Source organism: Dysidea avara, chromosome 7, assembly GCF_963678975.1.
Source record: "Dysidea avara chromosome 7, odDysAvar1.4, whole genome shotgun sequence".
Classification (NCBI taxonomy): domain Eukaryota; kingdom Metazoa; phylum Porifera; class Demospongiae; order Dictyoceratida; family Dysideidae; genus Dysidea; species Dysidea avara.
Window position 1 is genome coordinate 37,919,304 of NC_089278.1, and position 23,515 is coordinate 37,942,818.

A 23,515-nucleotide genomic window follows, 5' to 3' on the forward strand; every position below is an offset into this window, starting at 1 on the left:
GGCACATATACACTGATACCTCTGTTTGTTCTGGTCACCTTTTGGGTAAAAAATTTCTTCATTATTAAGTAGGTGGCAGGTCACTCAAAGACTTATTATTTTTTATAGAACTTTGCGTGGGCGAGATCAAAGGAAAAAGTGTACTTTAAATTTCATAAAGTACACTCTCAGCTGGCCAACAGTGCTTCATGACCGCAAAGAGTGCTTTATTGAATGAATAAAGCACTTTTTGCGGTGCAACAAAGCACTCTTTGTGGGCAATAAAGCACAGTTGCCCACGTGCCTTAGTGCAGGCTAATAGCCTGCGGGGCTTGCACCAGTGCGACTAATCACCCAAGCTGGTGAAGGCTGATAGCCTCGCCGCACTGAGTGATCAATCACCCCAGCCAATATGAGTTTTACCACTGGATTGCTTTTATAGACATACCTAAATGCTTCGATGATGGGTGGGAGAAGGTAACGTTGCAGTTACGTTTGTTAATGTAAACGGACAAGTTCTGGAGATATCACGGAATTATTTCACTGTGACTCACAATAGAATCGATTGTGGGTTGCGAGCAAAACCTGCCAAAATACGCGATGAACGTCTACCATGCCAAACTATGGTGATATACGTGTGAGTTACTTTATTCGTGTCCGTTCAGGCTGCTAATAGTTCGTGCAACGCATGTTAACTACGAATCTTAGTGTATGGTGAAGCTACACGACTAGAAAGTTCCATAAATCATTTAAAGCATAGCCTTGCTCGTGCTATATGAAAAATACAGTACTCGACTGTGCACCTCGTACTTTATTTTTCATATAGCACTCGCGGCTATGCTTTAACATAGGCCATTTGTAATCTGACTGTTCAGGACCTACTTGACATGGTCACTATAATGAAGTGGTCTTATTAATGAGGTCATGAAGTACACCTTAGCTGTGTTTGGGACCTACTTGACATGGTCACTATAATGAGGTGGTCTTATTAATGAGGTCATGAAGTACACCTTAGCTGTGCTTGAGACCTACTTGACATGGTCACTATAATTATTAATAAGATCACAAACAGCTGTGTTTGAAACTTAGAAAGGTTGGAGATTAGCAGACATACACTATGCATGGCAAAGTTTATAATGTACAAGATAAAGATTGTCTGTATATGCAGTAGTATACCTACTTGGTGTTGTTTGGTGTAGCTCCTCAAATGACCAGCAGTGTGTGATCTCATCGTGGTCAGTAGAAGATGCTCTACAACGTTGGGAGACTGTCATTAAAGTGTTTGCCCATATCTTCCTTGCTGAGGGGCCAGGGAATGAAAGAGATAACTTCCTCAATCCTCATGCTGGGTTTGCTAGCCGCATGGCAAGGTGTGTAGTGTAGTGGGTTACTCCAACAGACATTTAACTTATTCACTACACTAATTTCTCCGTCTACCCTACAGGTTCAGACACAGAGTGGCTCACTATTTGGAGACCAATGCCTCATACAGGGACAGGTCGTGGGGTGGTCTGTCTATAGGAGACTCTAACGTGCTCAATCTTAGAATACGTCGGTCACACCTGCTACAGGACTCCCTGCAAACACTGGCCAGTGTGAGTGGATGTGTGTATACCAGTTAATGTGTCACATCGTTACCAGTATGTACAGGGTGTAGGCACATGTGTTGTATTAGCAATGTTACTCAGAGCTTATATAATTTAGTGCATAAAGTATTTAGCTCTTTTGTATTTCATTTTGTATTCGGAAATTTCAAAATTCTTCGTATGTATATATGTAATATAACTATACTGCATATTACAGCTGTATACAAACTGTTGATACTGTTCAGATTTTGTGGTAGACCTACCATACCATCCTACTGTGTGCAGGGTCAATATTAGATATGTAGACCACTTTAATTGTACTTAACTATTTTAACTCTCCTGACCAAATATGATCAGTTCCCCTCCTACTACAGTTCAACAGAATGCACTTCACACAAGTGAGGGTGAAGTTTGAAGGAGAAGATGGGTCTGGTCCTGGTGTCAACCGAGGATTCTTTGCTGCTGTTGCTATGTCACTAAAGAACTCCATAAAGGTAAGTCAACGTTGTACCTTGTTGTAAGCCATATCAAGGTTCTTCAATTAGGAAGGGGTGAAGGTTGGTGTACTATTACATGAGCCTGGTAAGAAGCCAGAACAAAGTGGACTGTTCTCCCCATCCCCTGTGGAAACTTGTATTGTAAGGGACAGCTGTCATTGTTACCTGCTGTTGATGTGCACTGTTATATAGCCGTCTAGAATTACAAACTTCAGAGCCATTGGCAGGTTTCTTGGTCTGGCCTTGTTGTTCCGCTATAATGTACCACTGATGTTATGCAGGCATGTTGCCAAGTACCTGATAGGAAGGTGTGTACGTTTGTGTGTGTACTGTGTTAAGTGTGTTTCATACAAGATAGTGTGGAAGTAACTAGCCGTGTGCTGTGAAGCATGAGATGTTTGTTTGTGTTTAGATCACCCAAAGTCCAATTAAAAGCCAAACTGTGTTATTTTATATCCAAAAATTCACCTGCTTTCATACTTTCTGTTTGGTAAATGATCTGTCTTTATGTTTAAGTGCAGTTACCCATTCTGGCCGGGACACATGCTAGACAAAACACACAAGGCACTTGATGTATTGTTGTTTTGTAGGGAGCTGTCCTGGCATGATGTGGCCTTTTATAATGCCGATTTGTATGAGGGATTACGGAGAATGATACGTGATGTCGAATCAGAGAAGAATAGTGTGGAAGATTTCAAAGCAACTTACTGCTGTTACTTTGAGGTTGGTTTGTATGGCTTTACAGAGCCAGAATGTAAATAAAAGAGCATTTTAGGCAAGGGCATGTCAACAAGCACCTATGGCGCAATCGGTTAGCGCGTTCGGCTGTTAACCGAAAGGTTGGTGGTTCGAGCCCACCTAGGTGCGACTTTTTTTTTCGTTTTTTCTACCTTTTTAAAACACCTTTTATTGTTTTTTCTACCTTTTTAAAACACCTTTTATTTTGTTTTTTCTACCTTTTCAAATCACCTTTTTTTCTTCCACTGTTATTGTTTTTGCATGTCTCCTTTTCTAGGCAACTCATTGTGGCAGAGTAGTGGAGCTAATCCCAGGAGGGTCCAGAGTTGCTGTGACACCCGACAGAGTCCATGAATATGTGCAGTAAGTTACAATAGAACATTTCTGTGAACAAAACATTTTGTGATATCATGTTTACTGTAACTTATCGACTCTTTAGTCAAAATGTAGTGCAATAAAGTTTTACAAGTCCTAAATTCATAGACTATATGCATGTGCAGAAGTATTAAATACATGTGGTTCTTCAAAATGGGGCCCTACTCTAAATTGCTTATTTCATCCTGGTCACAGCCTTTATGCCACATACAAGATGGTTGGGTGTGTGCAGAAGGAACTGAACAGTATGAAAGAAGGTCTCCATGATGTCATACCACTGGATCTCCTCTCCGGACTGGCAGCTGAGGTTGGTCAACATTTGTATGTATATAGACATGCGGTACACTTGCTCATACCCACAAGTAAAAACAGATTGTGTGTGACTAGTATTTAATTTCTGTTTCTTCTCTGCTTGCTAGTGGAGTGAATCTTGGGTACTTAGATGTCTGTACAGCCTTATGTGTTCCTAAAATAAACTCAGACAGCTACCATTTGTCTTCCTTACTTATCATTGTGTAGGATTTTCAACTGTTATTGTGTGGAGGATCGGTGAACATCACAATGAAACGTCTCAAGTCCATCATAAGATTTCAGCATGCACATTCTGCTACTCGGAGTACGATTGAGAAATTTGAAAGGTATGTACGTACAGTATCACTAAAATGTGTTACGTTTCCTTTGTCTTATGTTTGTAGAATGTTCTGGAAAGTAGTTAGTCATATGAACAACAAACAAAGACAACTGTTACTGTATTTTGCTACCGGCAGTGCTGGCATACCTGCTACTTCTGAAACTGAACAAGGTAACTGTCACCCACCATTGTGTGAATTGTAGTGAGTTGCATACATACAGTACATACTTGTAATATTGTGTACACTCTCCACTATACACTAATGAAGGTTATAGTATGCAATGTAATAGCACACTCAAGTTACTACACAACCTTATCCTCTTCAGGGTTAACAATATCAGTTGATGTGATCAGTGGCAACCTGGAGTCCCTGCCAGTAGCATCTACCTGTGGACAGAGAATGTCTATCCCACTTTATCCCAGCTATCATACGTTGAAGAAGAAACTGCTCCAAGCCATACAATGCCAAGCATACGGATTGAGCTAGCTAGTGCTTGCATAAATTGTAATTTTCAAGGATCGAATTTACGTATATCAATTAGGATATTATTCTGTAGTTCATATCAGCCCACAATTATATACATTGTCTAATGTGTATATTTTAATATATGGTAGTGTTTTTTTAAGATACTATGATATGCACTGTTATACTGATATGGTATGCACAGTCAACATGTGGCTCCCTTTAAAGGATACCATGAGACACTTGTCCATGGTCTCAATTGATTGTTAATACAGGCAGTCAGGCATCTAACAGTAACTCATCCATTTATATTAGCTCCTTGCGTTATATTAATTGGCAATCATTTGATGATGCAACATGTATTACTGTACATTTATGTGATAATTTTACGCATTAGATTTCTCCAAAATTTGTGTGCTGAGTTTGTTCAGCGTGTGCTTGTGCGTCCTTTTGTCCCACCAGTTGTTTACCACACGCCAGACACCTCAATGAGAAGTTGGCTGTATCTGTGAATTGTCTAGCCTGTAATAGGACAGAACACAAATAAAATGTTAACTGGAGGCCATAAGTGCTGCCTTGGGGTGTTATGGTCTCCTGTGGACTACAAATACAATTACTGTACACAATGTGCCAAGAGTAATCTCTCAAGCACATTATACTGAACAAGTATAAGATAAAATTCCTAATTTGTGACCCAGTCTGAGAAAACCAGTCCTATCGCCCATGTCAGCAGATTCGACTTTTCACCCAGGACACAAAGCTACATGAATAAACTCTAATTCCACAATAGAAATCAGCTAGACTTGAGTGGTCTAGTTTTGCTGGCTGCTTTTCCCAAGCCCAGTGGCGATCTGTACATGCGGTGTGGGGCCTTAATGGAGCTCTGGTCAGCCTGGGGATGGCTGTATGTGGCTGTACAGTTGTGTGGTGTTGAATAAGTACCTCTGCTGTGAATTTCCTTTCATTTTAGCCAATTTTGAGACCTCAATGGCCCAAAACTTGGCCTAATTCATCCCTGCGCCTTCCTTTTCAATTTTTGAACACCATCTTGCCTGCCTTCCAGGGCCCCCGCCTCCCACCCATTTTGCAGCTCACCTGATACAGTCAACTGCTGCAGCACATGTTGCTGTCAGACCTTCAGTGCTGGTCACTGTAAAGTGCTAATAATAATAATAAAAACTTCGGTTTTAAAACTATCTAAAATGGCGGGAAACTTAGTTGTTGGCTACTTGCACAGTGGATACATTGGAAGGTAAGGAATTGGTGTAAAACGTGTGAAAATTTGGTACACATAGCTTCAACCATTGGTGAGCTCAACACACTAAATACTTTAAACCGGCGTTTCTCGATACTTTTAAATAAGCGATAAGCAGACTGGGTCACATTTTTTCTTACACTTGTTTGTGAAATTTTTTTTTGCAAGCTCATGACCACAAAATAGCCTGCTTTTCACAAAACCAGTCACAATACTTTAAAAGTTAATCACAGCATTATTATTACTAGATTATGACTCATACAATAACAACTGACTAGTGGGCGTGGCTCTACATAAGCCTGCAGACAATAATGGACATGGATTTGTGCATACCTACAGACTGATGAATGGGCGTGGCTACCATATGTCTACAGACAGATTTATGGTAAGTGGGCATGGCTCACGAAAGAAGCAGGGTTACGCTATGACGTGTAGTAACACGTCCACATTTAGTTTAGCAAGTGGCTGAATAATCTGTAAAGCGGGATCTGGATGACCCAACTCAGTGTTACTAAATAAACTATATTTATTGACTTACACATTGCTATATAGTTCGCCGCGAGTTGCTCTCACTGATCGATATCAACAGCAAGTCACGTACGCATGTGTTCAAAATAGTTTGGTGCACCTGGCGACCACGTGTATTCAAATAGTTTGATGCAATATACACTGGTAGATGGAAGCCGTACTGTAGTCTATTAACACTCAGCAATAGAACCTTGACTAATGGCCATGGTAAAGAAGGATAAAAGGTAAGACAATAGCGCAAGCATTGTATGTTTATCAATATACCAAAGGTTTTTTCTTAAGCGATATAGAAACGTTTCTGCGAAAGAATTAGGGCTGTAGCTGTAGCCAGTTTTCTGCTATGCTTGACTGAAGGTGTCAGGCAGCAGTGATGGGAGTAACGCGTTACATATGTAACGCATTACGTAATATTATTACTTTTGTAGTACCTAAGTAATATAACGAAATACGCTATAAAAACAGGTAATATAACTCAAGTTAGTTTACTTACAAACGTAACGCGTTACCTAAGTAATATAGTTACTGTAACGAGTCTAATATTACGTAATATTATTACTACAAGTAACGAAGTTACTAATCTCGTTAGTAATCCACTGAGTAACACCTAGCCACAACGAAGTATTGAAGCCTACTGAATGAAGCTTATTCACCAGCTTCTTACTTATAACCAAGATTTGCACATTGCCCAACAACGAAATCATGTCACGTGATAAGGTGGTAGTTTCACACGTGACAGCTTAAGGCTGTGGACACAAAGTAATATAATATGTAATATTATTATAGTTACTTTATTTTATGGGTAATATGTAACTGTAACTAAATAGTTCAGTTGCAAGTAATATGTAAAATGTAACTAGTTACTTTTAAAAAGTAACTTGCCCAACACTGTCAGGCAGGCAGGCAGGCAGGCAGGCAGTAGAAAATTCCATTGACTAAATTTTTTAAAATTCTGTAGCAACTGGACAGAAACCAATACTGTCATGTCGTTGTGAGGAAAAATCATGGCAGGTTTTTGGGTTATATTATATCACGGATCGCCCCCACACCTTCGATGTCCCTACAAAACAGTACTATCATACTGTATGATAGTTACTGGATATTTCAGAAGTGTTAGTCTCTTTTTACACCTTCTCATGAAATCCACAACTACATCACATACACGCGGCAATTATAATGAAATATCATCTACACAGAGAAAGCTTGTACTAACAGAAATCAGTACCTCCCAGCACTTAGTCCAGCCTGGACCTAACTAGAACACATTCACGTTGAGGTGATAACACATTACATCACTCATGGATGGAAATGATGAAATTACACAAGATGAAATTGTGGTAGTACTACATGACCAGCTAATATTATCCATAATAAAATTGCTACGACACAAAAGCACAGTCTGATACAATCCTTTATAAAAATTTGTAATGGAGTCAACATCTGTTATTCTCACACCTTCACTATCTCACCAATTAGCTGAATTATGTTGAGTAAAAGCTAACTTGTCTTCTCTGGCTGCCTTGTCAGGTATCAGCACAACATGAACAGGCTACAAGATGTCTGATTATGTAACAGGGTATTACATATAATGGGGTGTTTTATGACATGTACCTGATTGTCAGTGACGTCTGTGTGAAATAAGTGCACATTTCACTTTCACAGACAACAAATCTAGTACTGCTATATCAGGAGTTCAATATATCTATATATTATGAACTCTTGGCTATATAAACACATCAACAACAGGTTGGTTATTGGCTGTTGTGTAAGTTCAAATAATTGGTGAAACCGCTATACTGAACTCAAGACCAGTGATGAAGTTAAACTGCAATATTTTCTTCTTTCAGAAGTGGAAATGTATGAAATCTAGGTTTGTCCTTAATACAGAGGTCTTTACTACTTGATTAGGAGAGTTTGATAAGTTCCAGACCACCTCTATAGTCTGACACTATTTGCTGCACCAATAAGATCTTTAGTACTACCACTACTACCACTACCACTACCACTACCACTACCACTACCACTACCACTACCACTACCACTACCACTACCACTACCACTACTACTACTACCTACTGACTCGATAATCCAACATCCTCATTAATATACGGCAAATTTTATTACAAGTGTCAAATTATTGTTGTGGGATTATTGAGATGTCACTGACCTGTTGTGCCTCCCTGGCCATATTAAGTGCCTGTGTTGCTATTACCTCATCATCTACACTGAACATGGTGACCTCATCACTATCAGACTGGCACACTAATGGATCATAATGGATACCATCATAGATCAGTAGAGCTTTAGTGAGATACTGCTTCTCCTGACCTGTATAACAATAATAAGTCTTCTGGTATACTATAAGTGTTGTGTATCTACTATATATATATTACAACAAATAATCTATAAGGCATTACAGTGAAATACGACCACTTTACGTGTGACCTCAAGGTGTATTGGCCTTACTAATGAGAAATACATCACTTAGTGAATGTTTTGTAAGATGATCACTACACTAAAGTGGAGAGTCGATCATCCAAACCTGAATGCCAATGATTGCTCAATTAGAAGACTGCAGGTGTATGTTCTATTAGAGTAGTTTAATAAAGCTCGTCTATAATGGATTTTCAGTTACACAAAATATTAGTTCACTCTCCACCATACCATAGTGAATATTAATGGTTTGGACCTATAACACTAGAGGTGATCATCGTGGACACCAAGTGACATTTCAGTAACAACAAACAATACACCAGGTATGGGACAAGTACATCAGTGTAGCTGGAACACAAATTTTGAATACAATTGAAGTACTTTTACCAGTACAAGGCCAGGTTAAGCTAATATCAGTGAATTTTGCAGTATTGTAGCAGAGTACAAATTATACATACATTAGCATTAATAGCACAATAGACTACTCTATTACTACAATCACTTTAGCATACCAAATTTATCAATTCTGTTTGTTTGTACGTCCACAACATGTAGTTCAGTCTCGTAACTGTCACTGAGTATGGACAGCTCTATAGCACCTACATGAAGAGAATACATTAAGAGTCTATAACTATTATGTATACATTGTACATAGTCACAAGTACAAACAGACTGTCTACACACACCAAATAACATTTTATACACTACATTGATGGAACATCTCTAATTTCCGGCTCACTTTGCTGTAATATAGGTGCAAGGTATTAAGCCAGATCCAAAATGGAGTTTGTTAAGAGGTCAACTATACAATGTACATGCAGTACAAGCAGTAAACACATGCAAGTGTTACACACTGCACTGACTACAGAGTCACAGACAACAACGTACCACCCCAGCTTTCATCCTTCATTATCCACTCAGTGTACTGCTCATTGCTCCTACCCAACATTGCAGTAGAGTACTTGTCTGGGTCAGACATGATGATCCCAGCTACCAGCTCTCGTAACTCCTGCACTGTGACACTGGCATTAGTCACCAACAAGCTAAACCAGGTAATGATGATGAGTAGGACACAAAGAGTAATAACTAACCTGATGCTTTTGAACAGACAGGAATTATCAGCTGGAACAATTCTACATACAAACACAAAGTTTAGTATAAACTAAAACAGCGAGAGGCACACTTAGATACATCAAATCCCAGGGGGTATCAATCATCTGACCAATGCCAAGAGTTGCAGAAATTTAGGTGAGTGCTCCCTTGCTGTGGACTCAGAAAAGACCAGTAGGCACTCAGACAGGTTACTTGCTACACAAATTTTATAAATGCCAAGTCCACGATTGATCTGTACTATAGTAAACCACCCTAGCCTCTCCTTCAACCATCCATTAACACTACTAACTTTCTAACAAGTTTTGGTGATGGCTTCTCTTTTCCAGTCACCCGATGAGTGATCTTCCCCCCACTAGCTATAGGTGATGATTGCTCCTCCACAATTAACGTTTCACCAGACCTCAGCCCCAGCTCTGCTAGGGACACACTACCATCATGTAGCAGTAATTCTTTAGGAGGGTAGCCATATAATACTGTAGGGGAAATAGAATGGTATACTATCTCAATCAGTACGTTAAATACTTTTTTGTCTGTTTAGGTCAATTTTTGTGTTTTGCTGAATGCATTCTTGTAGTTCTCTGAGTGTAGACGTCCTCGTTAGCCCATTAATAGCTGTTCTGCCAGACCTAGTCTTCACTCTGAGAACCTGTTGAGAAGCATAAACTAGAACAAGCCCCATGACTATCATACTGCTACAGTATACTGACTTGACTACACGTCTTTACTTACCAAATTCTCATTCTCCATTATACACGTTTAACTGTCATTGCAAGTTAGCAAGGGGGACGTCACATTTAAAATGTACACGAAATACACGTCATCGATTTAATTGGTGTGCTCTGTTTAGAATTTGTTCTAAGCAACGCACACTGTGCTTTCAGTCCGCTGCGAGGTCCGCTGTTGCAGATGGCTGTTGACAGAGTACTTTTCAGGTGATTGAACTGGTACAAGTATCTGTGCGTTAGGAAGCGTGATATTAAACATTTAAACAATGTTAGTTCTGAGCAGGGCGTCAGAGTATTAAAAGTGTAAGTGGTAAGACTCAGTCCTAATGCTACCAGAGGCAGCAAGTCTGGGGGGATGTAAAGTTGTTTTTAATTTCAGCTAGCTAAAAAGTGATGAGGCTCTAGCCTCACTGGTCGCACCTACTCTGACGCCCTTGGTTCTGAGTTGTTGTCAGACCAGGTGTTAGTATGTAATATGTGATGCACTTGTAAAGAATTTGAATTTATGGCACTTCATAGTTTAATTGGCAATGTATGCTAAAAAACAAAGGGCGGACAGAGCCATATGCATGTATTATCAGGAGCTCAAGTAAGGTAGTAAATACAGCTTGGACTATAAATCACCACATGAACTATGGATGGGGCTCCTCCTTCCAGTTACTCTGTGATTTTGTTCCTTTAGTAGTGGAGTGTGGACTCCATTTGCTTCAAAAAAATTTCTGATCATACCACCCTTTGAAGTGGTGTCACTCCCTTGGAAGCTTCAAGAAAGAACTTACTTTCTGTTGCACTGTGGCAAAGTAATGCAAAGATGATCTTGAGGTATTGGGCTCTTCAGAACAATGATGATGATGAAATCCCCTCTACCCTCAGTTATAGTATTCCCCTGTACGCTAGTTATGTATAGTTGTAGCATTATAATTAGTTGTGTTAATTGTAGTATGTCATTATAATTATTATGTAGTTACTCTAGTTGCAAAGGAATCTATTGCTCTGGAGAAACTCTCGTAACTGGTCTACTTTTGCAATTCACACTTTCCATGCTATCTAATCTAAATCTATTAGTCATGTTCTAAACATGTTCTGTATGCCTGAATTGCCCTAGTAACCTCATACCCTGTTTGTTCTTGCTCATATCAAGGTAATTTTTTAATAAACAGTTATAGCACTGGGCAGCCCATGTAACAAGAGTTAACAAGTGCTCAGGTGAACCTGAAGAGAGAAAAAACCATAACATTGAATGAGATTAGTACAGTACAATATTATCAGTCCATTGGTTGTGTGAACACAGTGAGATCATACAAAGATGATATGTGTGGGCATAGCAAGAATATGTGTGTGTACAAGAATTATTACATAAAGAAATTAAGCTAGGCTTGCTATTGTTCATTCACTACAGTTCCAGGCCTAGAAAATCTGAGAGCATGTCAATCATATAAAAAGTACTGTAACTGTGCAGCATGTAAATAAGTTATTCTTGTTTCTATCATGAGTACAATTACGGCTGCTGCTCTATACAGTGATTCAAATCGACAGTGCAAAGTACACCTGTGTCTCTTCTGATCCCCTCTCAGCTACTTCTTAGGTGTTTCCTGTACAAAAACTCGCGGTAAAAAACATGATAAAATTGCAATATTGTATTTTACAAGTATTTTTAAATACTTAAATATTGGGACTCTAGTACACCATGTTGGGGTTTTGCGTGGGCATTGGCTACCCCTCGTACTTAGGCTATCAGTCCTTTAAAGTAGTGTGGCCATTCTGTGTTGAAATATGTTCTGTCCGTTACAATATGAAGAAGTGCCTCTGCACTAACGGAAATTGTGCAGACAATTGTCAATTTTTCTTCATTGGCATTCTACCGTGTAGCAGTAACAAAAGTTCTTTTTATGGCAAATGTGATACTCACCTGTGTACGCTCTTTACATGTACCATATTTCAAGGCAATCAAGTTAACAAAATTTAAGAATGCACGTCCCTGTAAACTAAGGAAAAAACAACTAATAATTGCCTGTACATATCATGGAATTAGCTAGGTGTGTGGCCTGCCTGCATGACAGGAAGTTCTACCACAAAAGTGGAGAAGGTGCCATGGAGCTACGTGTAAATCTTCCTGTCTATAGCGAACACAAAAGCTTTGTACAGTGAAGCCTCATTGATATAGTTACTTGGAATGGGCTCAAAAATGAGGTGGTCTTATTAAGCAGGTTTTAAAAAGCGATAAACCCTTGACTATTTTTATTATCTAATTCATCCAAATGGGAAGGACTGTGATTCTTGTTTATTTGTACCTGAAAGGAACTGTTCATCAGAGTAGATGTATTAGTGTAAGCTAGGGTATGTTCTATTAGAGTGTTTTAATAAAACTCAATGGGCTTATCTATCCAACATTTCTATCATTGCCTAAGACCTTTGGTAGACTATATCGTATGCCTGTATATGGTATGACCAATTTGACATGATATTGGGTGGTCTTACAAACTGAGGTGCTCTGTCATTATCATTAATCATTATTAGTTTGTTATACTTTTTAAATTTTTTTTTGGATGGCTGACTTTCAAAACTGCCAAGGAGGGAACACACAGACCACTCATGATGTAGTATCAGGAGAAATGAAGGAAGTATCAGGTGATCACAATGTTGTACTTGTACCAATAACTGATCAATGTGATGTGTTCTGTAGGTAAATTTTGTGACTGCAAGATCACTGCTCCGAACAAACTTGTTAATGAGGAGGTTGCAGAGTGAGGAGTATAGGACCAAACTGAAGAAGTCTGATAAAATGTGTCGACACATTCAGCGTGTTTGTTTGTGCATAACTCTGTGTATATATTTCTTAGCTGTCTGTGATATCCATTAGGATGTTCTCATTATAAGTATTGATATCAGTCAATTCTATACTTGTATTGTAGAAGTGAAGGTTGGCTGATAGTGTTGTGAGATCATAACAATATATACCTACGTATCTGAATAATTGTTGTACACAAGACAGCTATACACTAATACCTCAACACTGTTTATTTTTGGTAGTGATAATGTGCTTGGGTAGTGAAAGAATTGTCTTGATAACACGTGACTAAACAGCTAAAGGCAAGTATGGATAAATGTTACTGACACATCAAGTATTTGGTACATTACATGTAACTGTAAAAGGAAATTACACAGTCTGGATTTTGTATAGATACTGTAATTGCATGCAATATTGTGGAGCTAAGCCATATATTTCAGACCAACTATATTGAGTCACTTGTCTAGGTCTCCTAATAAACAGTTACTACCATACTGTATGATGTTCGTGATTAGATTGAGAAGTACACATGGGGACCTGCAGAATATGTTGGAATAATTAGGTACCCATGGAATATACTTTTAAGGCTGGCCGTTATTTCTTTCTAGCAATTCTTCACCTATTAATGTTATTCTTAAAATTATTCCCTAACACTTCCTGAAATGTGTTCATTACATGTTTTCTTATTAATCAAATTATTTATTTTGGTACTAGCTCATTGACCCGTATATTTCAGGAAGATTACTGCATTATAAATTTCTGTTATGCTTGACTTATTAATACAGTGGAACAAGCTAAAAATGGAGGACTATTATTGTTTACCATTTGTATTGTACATGTTATTTACAATGACTTTCTGCCTTTTTTTTGCCTTTGCAAACTTGGACACATTACTTGGGTATCAAAATACAGTGGAACCTCATCCCACTTATCCGGATTCTTGGTTTATTGAACTACGGAAATGACTGCTCTATTAGAGTAGTGACTGTTCTATTAGGGTAGTTGAAATACTGATATCAATTTTACCAATGTTCTTTATGCTATTTTAAGGTTATTTGTACACAGTTTCAGAGATACGGACTTTTCAGACTTATAGACCACCCCTGGTCCCAAGAGGTTAGGTTTGTAATCAGTCACAGGTAGCTAATTAGGGTATAACAACCACGTTTCATAATGTATTTCAAAAATGAGGAATATTGAATTATAGACTGCATATTGTAGGGATGCCTGCAACAGAAAATTTATCGTGAGAATGACATACCTTGTCTCATTTGTCATGATATAACTTGAGCTAGCCAAATCTCACACAGTAAAGGTCATTTATGCCTCCATGTTAATTTTTAGATAATAGTAGTAGTAAGTGTCACTGCTATTTTTTGTATAGTAACCATGGTGACTATACAAAGGGTGATGTTAATGAGTACTGTAACAGAAACCATATAACAGAATTATTATTCTGTGTAGCGCACGATGAATACGTATGAAGGTGGTACAATGATACACATGTGTTATTTTACAAGTGTGATGATCACATTTTGCTCCCAATATGCAATCAAGTTAGAATGGATTGCAGCCAAATTTCCATGCAATTTATAGCTAATATATCAAAGGAAATCACAGGACTATACTATATTGTCCAATATCATGATACTGTCCTCTGTGGTTAGGGCGACATCAGTGACCAGGACCTATATACTGTAGCAAGTGAATGGGGTGACCACTAAATAGATTTCCCACAGCAACTTTATATTATACTGACCCTCACTAAGTCACTGTTAACTAGGACAAAAGCCACACACTACAATAGTCACCCACAGTACTGCATATTGTTTACTCTAGTCACACCCATTTCCTCAGCCATGAATTTGTGTCTAGTGTGTACACAACTGCAACTGAGTAGCAACAAAATTCAAAACAAAGGGGCTAAGAATTGTAAGGATGCAATGCATGCTCATCATGTTCTATCCATGAGGCATGGACACCACACAGGATTCTGCTTTGATGTAGTAGCATGCAATTTTGACTGGTCTAAATGTTCAATTACTCAAGTAAATGACTGCTCTATTAGAATATCTCTGACCCTAATATGGGGAGGGGCTAACTGTTATCTCCAAGTTAAAGAGGATCATGACTTACACATGAAGTAGATAAGGACCTAGGGATGTCAGTCTTTGCAATGTTTGTATAAAATAGTGATGATACTAGGTCATAGTTGCACGTACGTACATGCACGTCAGTCAGACTGGGTTAGATCATCGATGCTGAGTCAATGTCAGGAGTTTGACCTTATACATACAGAAGAGCTCTGCTTAATGCATAATCGCAAAATATATAATTTCCTTGAAAATCTCAGTGATTTATTACTATATAATTAAAAGTATACACCCTATATGCAGAGTAGTTGTGTTGTACAACTTATAACGACAGTACAACACACACTCGCTATAACAAATTCTAAAAATAAGAAGAGCTTGCAATATCTACAGTTTGGTCCACTCCTCACTTCTTTTCCACAGGGTTTCAGCTGCTTCTTCATCCAATGCCAATTTGCTTGCAGCAATGATCTTGCAGTCAGAGAAATGTTCACCTGCAGGTGATGTATGGTATGACGATATCATTTTGTGGTCTCTAACCATACTGTTTAAGTAGGGATCCCCCAAAATGATGTGTGCCACCAAAATTCTGCCTTTAAAAATCATCTTACATGATGAAAATCACCTATATTAATTTATCTAACATCAAATACTAAAAACAAGAAAACACAGGCAGCTGGATATAGAATTTTTTTTTTTAAATCACCAACTCTTGAATTTTCATTTTCCTGCCTGCCTGACCACAAATAAAGCAGTGCACATATACCATTTTGTGCTACAATATCAAACTCACCAGTGGGATATGTCTTGGGTGTTCTGACAAGTTTGTGCCCTCTGAGCCTTGTCTTTCTATTTATCTTCAATCATACTGATAGTCTTCTTGTTGCAATGAAACCATATCAAGGCATTAATTTTCCCTATCAAGTACACTTTCCTTGATGCTGCAAACTTACCTAATAGAACAGTCACACATGTATAGCTGTATGCTATAACAAAAACCAAACAAACTAATTCATCTCTTGTTTCACTGCTTGTATCACTTGGATCCCTACTTCATTTTAAAATTAATATATTAAGGGATCCAAGTGATACAAGTAGTGAAACAAGAGATGAATGATATAGCATAGCTTGGTGATACTTTGGCATTGCAAAAAAATGATTGCCATAACATGCAAGATTCAGGGATTTTCCTTAAATAATTGTATAATGCAGTTATAGTCATACATCAGGATTCCGGACTATTATAATCAAGAAACTTTAGTGTAATCAACCAGATCTTATCATCCCTTACATTTCTCAACACTAATTCATATAACTTTACCAATTGAAGATTGGAGCCACTTACCTCACCATTTAATTGAGTTGGAGTCAAATGATTTATTTGTAATTAATGTAATCTCATGTATGTAAGTAGTTAGCTAATTGTAATGTACATGTGTATTAGGGGCTGGTCCCCCTGGATACATCAGTAATTACTGGCTGTCCAGTACAATACAAATGAAAAATAAAGTAATACTACATGAAAGCACTAGAAAATGAAGTTCTTTGCTTTTTTTTATTTTTTTTTTTTACATACAGTGTATTTCAGTGACATTTTAAGCCTTTGATGATTGTAGTATAACTGTCATTATTGGTGTCACATGATCTAATTATAGATTCTTTGTAATTTATATGTAGTCATAGGAAAATATGTTTTAATTTACAGTATGAATTATAAGCAAGACAGTGAAAAAATTGCATACAAGATCGAGATACTCTAATAGAGCAGTCACAGTGTTCTGAGGCAGTGTAGCTTAACTATGAAGCTATAATTAAGGATTTTATTTACGTACATGATATTTGGTAAAGGATAGCTGTGACCTTTTTTTGTTCTTCAACTTTTCAGTAGTGTGCCCCCCCTCTTTCCAAAGGATCTGCTCCTACAAGAGCACTCTATTATATATTATGATGTACTCTTGATTATAGATTGTGTTCACAATACTGGGCAAGCACATGGAGGGAAATTAGGTACACGTTTGTTCCTCTGTTTTGTTGACATAATTTTAAGCAGTTAATAGCCATAAAATAAATCACAATTCAGTGGATAAGGCACATCACATGAGTCACAACATCACCTGATACTTCCTTCACTTCTTCTGATACTGCAACATGAATGGTGGTCTGTGCTCCCTCCTTGGCAGTTTTGATTAGCAGCCAACCAACTGCAGATACCAAAACCTAACATCATCCAAACAGATAAAAATATATGACAGTCAGTCATTGTGTGTGTACATGTACGTGTGAGTGTATACATGTGTGCAACAGTTCTATTTGAATTGTGGTCATAAACAAGTAGCAAATCTACATTAACTTTTTAGGTTACTAAAATTATTTCAATAATTTTTTATATTGTGCAACACTGTTCTGCAGCCAACAAATCCAACAAGCTTGTGGCTGGTAACAGTGAGACTAGTTATTGGTAAGAGCCACACAAGACAGCTTTTAAACTATTGCATGGAATGGAACAAACTTGTCTGCTACAGTACAATACTGACAAGAATAAAGAGATCATCCCCAAAACACTTAAGGCATTGTACAGGCCAGTAAACAACATACCATGCGGACTACGACGTTCAAGTGACGTGGTAATTCAGTGTCCACTGCACCGGGATGAACAGAGTTAGTAGTAACGTTGGTCCCCTCCAGCCTCTTAGCTAGTGCCTTAGTAAACAAAACGTTGGCCAGTTTACTCTTGAAGTATGTGGTATATGAATTGTACTTGTCTTCAGAGTTGATAGTGTCCAGATTTAGTGGACCAGAGCAAAGTGTGTGTGCACGTGATGAAACGTTGATAATTCTTCCTTCAGGAGATTGTTTGATCCTGTCTAGTAGGAGGTTGGTGAGTAAGAAATGACCAAGATGGTTCACACCAAATTGTGTCTCAAATCCATCTTCAGTTTTAGTGTAGGGACAGTACATTACTCCAGCATTGTTGATCAAGATGTCCACACGTGACTCTTCTTCTAACACTTCTTTAGCAAATTTTCTGATCGATGTGAATGATGACAAGTCAAGCTGACGAAAATGGACGTCGTTGTTTCCGCTCTCCCTTCGCACGTCCACTTCGGCATTCTTCCCTTTCTCCTGGCTCCTACACGCAAGAATTACCCTCGCGTCCCTCTTGGCCAGGTCGATAGCAGTCTCCTTTCCTATACCAGTGTTAGCTCCAGTAATGATGACCGTCTTGCCGTCTAGTTTAGCCTTAGATCATAGCTTAGATCGACACACCCCTCCCGCGAAATACTTGCGAGCCATCCACAAAGCAACTGCAGCTGCCACTCCAACTACGTAGAACCACATATCGACCATCTATCTGCTGAACTCCCCGGCTGGACTCAGACTGCTGCAGGAACCGTCCTATCACGCGATCTCGAACTTGCAATCCACAATCGCAAGTTTTTTCATGCCCCCGCCTTTCTCCTCAACTACTAGTTTGTAAGCGCAGAGCTTAAAAATTTCCTCCGTCACGAGATATTTCCAGTAGGTGGGGTTTCTCTACAAGGAGTGTCGTGATATCCAATGGACGTGCGGCGTGTTGTGGAGTATTTGGTAGTGTCGGGGATTGTAGAGCGCAAAGATTCGGAAGTTTCCATTTCAAGTGAGCGTTGTGGCGTGGAGATCGCTGTTTGTATGCATGTTCCCTCCTTTACTACACTTGCTGTTTTGTTAATAAGGTTCTACCGGCTTGCTAACCTTGTTACCATTTTACTCTTTGACACTGCAATTTCAGTTGTTTAGTAGACCTATTGATTTATTTGTGCTCATGTTTCAATTTGCAATTTTTTGTAACCAAACACCAATATATGTTTCACAGGCACTACTGGGGGCTACATTGGATCAGTGTTACAGAGCTTTCCACATGTTGGCAAGAGAAATGTTAACTTACCAGAAGGAATTGAATTGGTATGTCAATTTACTGTTATCATGCTGTAATTACTAATTATACTTCTTAAGGCTTGTGGGATTGTAGTACTTATTCCTTATCAAGCATGTAATTAGCAATTGTAATTATGTGCAGAATAATTGATTGAAGTTGCTTGTATTTTTGTGCAATCCAGTTTTGTCAACCCCAAGGATGGGATATCGTGTCCAAACCACAATCTCCGTACTTTATACCATTTGTGCTGACATCTGAAACTGGAGCCAGACTTTACTGTATGTCTCTGAACTTTTATCAACCTCACCGGCACAATGCCATGGAGTTTGACAATATCAGTCAGATTGAACTAGAGGATTCCATTCAGCACAGAGCACTGAGTGTCACCAAGTCAGTATTGTCTACTGTTAGTGTTTTGAGTGGTGACATTGATGTTAACTGGGAAATGACTGATGGCGGCAGAATGGGGTCGCCTAGAATAGAGTATGAACCTATCAGTTTATGTGCCATCTCCGTTCAGCCACTGTTTGACATTTTAAAGGTGATAATTATTAACATAGTGTATATGTGTGTGTTCTCAATTAGAGACATGGGTACTGGTTTCTGAATCTTGCTAGAAATAATTTGTTGCAATTTGCTCAATCATTTTGTTGTTGCTTAAACTGGCTGCTGGAAAATAGGCACCAGTTTGGGGAATTTGTACCTGTTAATCTAAAGTACATCGAATTTACTTACCTCGAACTCAATTAATTTTCATGTCACTTATTTTGCACCTGTAGCATTGTCTGTGTGGCTTGTATGCCTCATGGGTCAGTGGTCATCATGATCTGGAGGAGTTAGCTGCTAAGATACTTACTGAAGTGAACCTGCCAGTATCTGGCAGTACCATAATGTCACTAGGTAGTCTGAAGGAAATGAAGTTACCATCTTATGATGAGAGGACATCACTACCATTGACTACTACTGAATGTATCGTTCTACTGAAGAGCATTGGTGAGTAGTTCTAGCCTATGTACCGTCTACTGGTGTCTTCCAGTTATTTATTGAAGCAGTTGATCTTATTGTGCTGTGACCAAGGGTTTTAGAGACATCTTGAGATTTGCTGTCCTTACCATGATAATATATTCTGCAGGATATGTTGTGATTTGAGAAGTCCCTAGCTGTCATCACAGATAATGTACCTGCTAACAGCATTGTGTGTGTGCAGTAATAGAAGACTTGGCATATGCCAACTATTGGCTATACGTAGTGTATCCCATATATATGTATCTGGGAATCACAGTGACGTGCTACGGAACAATACACACACACTACAAACATGCACCCACCCATGTGTACACGTCCAACAACCACCATTGTTTGTAGTATGGTTGTGTACAAGATGTTACTGAAGTCTGTCATTGTTACAGGTGTACACAAGTTGATAACATTATTGACAGCCATCTTGATGGATGAGAGTATCCTCTTCATCTCTTCCAGCTACAGTTCCCTAACTGGTGCTGTGAGGGCCCTCGTCTCCCTTGTGTACCCTTTTGTCTTACCGTGAGTGATTTGCTGCTGTGGTATATGTACTTGTAGGTGCAGGAAATTTATGCTGCTCGAATTGAAGTTGGTCCATAATGCTATAGGCTGATGGTCCTTGCTATGTATTTGCATTATCTTTGTACTCATTTCCCAAACTGGGAAACTACCTACCACCTGTTCAGCTAAACTATGAGGCTAAGGGTTGGAGCATACATGACACCCATGCGTGTGCACAAGTCCATGCTATATGGATGTCATTAAAATCACAAGAAAATTCCCTGTTTGAAAACATACATAATGCATTCACACATACAGCTGTACAAAGTACATTGCATACCATGTACATCATCACATGTTGAGGAGTGTGTAGTGTGTGTAGTCACTTGTGTTGTAAGACAGAAACTGGTGTACATATTTTACCAGCTCAGCTGTACTGGTACTACAAGGTATTACATAGCCTATCGAGCATGCATGTCATGTTTGCTGACTGGTATACAAGTGCTTCAATCCGAGTAGATCAAAGCTGATCAAGGGATCAACAGTGATGTGTTGAATGACATAATGTGTTAGTCTAGTGTGATTTAGTAGTGTAATAGATTTTATGTGGGAGAGAAGACATTTATATTTTACAGGATGTCCTTGTTAATTTTCATGCAATCAACTCTATCCTATAACAATGTGTACAACTTTCAGGTGTAATACATGTGTGTGTAGGCAGGCTGAAATGTGGACTACTGTCAAGATACAATGTATCTGATTGTAAGAAGCATTGTTCCACATTTCAGGGTGTCCTACTTGGCATGTTGCCTGTGTATAGATGTTGTAATGAAGACAAGGCCACTCATCATTTGAAAAAGTTCTAAAACCTAATGTTTTATTTATATACACAATGACCTACCTAATGCACTAAATAAGGTCACCAAATATTGCATTGTGTTGGTAACAAAATTAGCAAGTCCTGATCTCACCATATTCTACACTAAATGTGTAATGTGTATGCCCAAATGTTGCCAGCAGAATAGAGCTAGTACAATTACCATCAAACCTTTATTATAATTAATTTTTGCACACTCTAGTTACTCTCTGGTGCCAATTGTTCCTCAGGAGATCCTGGACTATGTTCAGCTACCATCCACCTATATCATGGGTGTACCGAGCATGTACGCTCATCAGCTACCGGACTCGGTGAGTGGCTATTAGTTAGTACTAAGTATTAGCTTGTGACATAGTGTGTCTATAGAGCTTCTGTGTACCATGTAAATCACTAAAATTGTGTGTTCTTTGACTGGAAATAAGCTCCCTCCAAGAAGTTTCTTCTTCCATACAGTAGGTGGGAGATATTGATGATATTGAAAGCAGCACTCTTTCTTGTCCCCCACAATGAGTACATACTTTTTTTTTTGCGTGAAGAAGGAGAAAAATGGGTAGTACTCCTAACACAATACAAGCTCACATAACAGGATAGTGATTAGGTCTCTGGTGAATATCTACTGTTTATTCAGTCCCTCCTTGTAATATAGCACTTCTAGAATTATCCATTCTACTGTATAGGGAATACAGTCAGCTTGAAAAATGTGTCCTAAGGTGTAATTCTGGTAGTGTTAATCAAGTTATTATTTGTTTGTAGTGTGATGCTATTGATGTTGTAATTCTACTAATTCCCTAGTTGGAGGTAATTCAGGTATTCCTAGATGAGGGCAGGATCCAGGTACCTCCAAGAACTGAAGTGTTGCCACTACCACCTGATATCCATGACAACTTGGAGACTGCCTTGCATAGGGTGGGTGCTTAACTATTGTTAGTTGCTTAACCAATGGTAGCTGCTTAACTACATACTGTATAGCTTAAATATTTCGAGGGGAAATTTTTGTGGTTTTGGGGGTTACCAGCGAAAATTTTACCCTTGAAATATTTAAACCTCCATATAGTCTAATACATTTTGGGAGTGTTTGCAAATCCGTGAAAATTTAATTTTTAGCAGCATTGCTCAACCTCGAAAATTTGCCCCTCAAGATATTTAGGCTATACAGTAAGTATGTGTCATCTGCATGTTTGTAGGCATGTGTGCATGTACAACATATTAGTAGTTGTGTGGACACATTGTACACTGTATATTGTAGTGCCCACTTTTAGGGAATATTATTCCATCATATATACATACACATGTTAAATGTGTCCAACCCTATTTTGCATCCATCGTACACATAGCCACTTCAACTTGATTAGTTGCTTCACAGGGGAAATCTTGAGAGTATAGGGTTGGCTTAGTAGTACACAAATCTGAGTGCAAATTAACAAAATACAAGTGAGGGTGCGTAGTACACATACAATGACTTGTTTGTAGCCATAGTGTGTTTCTGAGCTAGGTTTTGATAAAGGTAAACAGGAGTCATTAATACAGGGAGTGTGCTCAGAGTTTATAGTGGTATCATTTTCCATTTATTTTAATGTATGAAAAGGTCGTCAGTCTGGTCTATGAAACGAGCAATTAGCTTATTTATGAATATTGTAGTGTGTGTGGTGTTGTGCATGTCATCTGTGAACTGTGTACTATAAACTATGTGGTTATAGTCAGGAAGTGATATGGTATAAGGACACACATTCCAGTCTTGTGTATATGTATGATATTTCATGGAATTTTAGTTGTCAGTGATTCCCAACTACAGTTATTGTACACAACACAGTATACAAGTTGTGCATTACAGATAATCGACCCACGTTATGGATATCGTGATGCTGCCTTCCCTCCACAAATCAACGAGCAGTTGCCATCAGTAGAATATCAGGTCAGTGTCTCTGTGAGTGCAAGTGATATAGCTTTTACTGATTGACTTACATACAGTGTGGCATGCAGTATTTGTGTGTTTGGCATAG

General features: G+C 38.6%; 3 protein-coding genes, 1 long non-coding RNA gene, 1 other non-coding gene and 1 pseudogene across 6 annotated transcripts in view; 4 read left to right on the forward strand and 2 right to left on the reverse strand.

The window, feature by feature from the left end:
• LOC136260879 (uncharacterized) overlaps positions 1-4,460 on the forward strand; it is an 18,969-nt gene extending 14,509 nt beyond the window's left edge. Inside the window, exons 15-25 of the mRNA XM_066054779.1 lie at positions 1,179-1,349; positions 1,424-1,574; positions 1,940-2,059; positions 2,111-2,203; positions 2,255-2,370; positions 2,653-2,785; positions 3,078-3,163; positions 3,371-3,482; positions 3,695-3,813; positions 3,871-3,977; positions 4,133-4,460. Of these exons, the coding sequence (XP_065910851.1) occupies positions 1,179-1,349; positions 1,424-1,574; positions 1,940-2,059; positions 2,111-2,203; positions 2,255-2,370; positions 2,653-2,785; positions 3,078-3,163; positions 3,371-3,482; positions 3,695-3,813; positions 3,871-3,977; positions 4,133-4,293 (1,369 nt within the window). The 3' untranslated portion in view covers positions 4,294-4,460. The remainder of the gene's footprint in view (positions 1-1,178; positions 1,350-1,423; positions 1,575-1,939; positions 2,060-2,110; positions 2,204-2,254; positions 2,371-2,652; positions 2,786-3,077; positions 3,164-3,370; positions 3,483-3,694; positions 3,814-3,870; positions 3,978-4,132) is intronic.
• On the forward strand, positions 2,856-2,929 carry Trnan-guu (transfer RNA asparagine (anticodon GUU)). Its single transcript has one exon. It is a non-coding gene; the product is annotated as a tRNA-Asn (tRNA).
• LOC136260886 (ubiquitin thioesterase OTU1-like) lies at positions 4,031-10,442 on the reverse strand. Its single transcript, XM_066054792.1, has 8 exons — positions 10,325-10,442; positions 10,118-10,241; positions 9,885-10,068; positions 9,574-9,615; positions 9,371-9,525; positions 8,995-9,081; positions 8,217-8,377; positions 4,031-4,791 (listed from the first exon to the last, which is right to left on the reverse strand). Exons 1-8 carry the CDS (start codon positions 10,340-10,342, stop codon positions 4,663-4,665), a joined length of 900 nt encoding a protein of 299 aa, XP_065910864.1. The 5' UTR covers positions 10,343-10,442; the 3' UTR covers positions 4,031-4,662.
• On the forward strand, positions 10,436-13,220 carry LOC136260888 (uncharacterized). Of its 2 annotated transcripts, XR_010703749.1 has the most exons (3): positions 10,436-10,527; positions 11,003-12,948; positions 13,004-13,220. It is a non-coding gene; the product is annotated as an uncharacterized lncRNA (long non-coding RNA). The 2 variants fall into 2 exon arrangements; XR_010703748.1 differs by having other exon boundaries at positions 10,436-12,948.
• A 2,235-nt stretch (positions 13,221-15,455) lies between these two features.
• LOC136260889 (retinol dehydrogenase 13-like) lies at positions 15,456-18,636 on the reverse strand (annotated as a pseudogene).
• Positions 18,637-18,705: 69 nt separating this feature from the next.
• LOC136259575 (myotubularin-related protein 5-like) overlaps positions 18,706-23,515 on the forward strand; it is a 33,708-nt gene continuing 28,898 nt past the window's right edge. Inside the window, exons 1-8 of the mRNA XM_066053049.1 lie at positions 18,706-18,838; positions 19,055-19,143; positions 19,299-19,658; positions 19,897-20,110; positions 20,527-20,659; positions 21,718-21,826; positions 22,308-22,421; positions 23,347-23,427. Of these exons, the coding sequence (XP_065909121.1) occupies positions 18,760-18,838; positions 19,055-19,143; positions 19,299-19,658; positions 19,897-20,110; positions 20,527-20,659; positions 21,718-21,826; positions 22,308-22,421; positions 23,347-23,427 (1,179 nt within the window). The 5' untranslated portion in view covers positions 18,706-18,759. The remainder of the gene's footprint in view (positions 18,839-19,054; positions 19,144-19,298; positions 19,659-19,896; positions 20,111-20,526; positions 20,660-21,717; positions 21,827-22,307; positions 22,422-23,346; positions 23,428-23,515) is intronic.

Coding starts and splice junctions, on each gene's coding strand:
- LOC136260886 (XM_066054792.1), bottom strand. Junction 9,616..9,884: donor TCACCAAAACTTGTTAGAAA/GTTAGTAGTGTT, acceptor GTTTGTATGTAG/AATTGTTCCAGCTGATAATT. Junction 9,082..9,370: donor GAAGGATGAAAGCTGGGGTG/GTACGTTGTTGT, acceptor CTCTTCATGTAG/GTGCTATAGAGCTGTCCATA.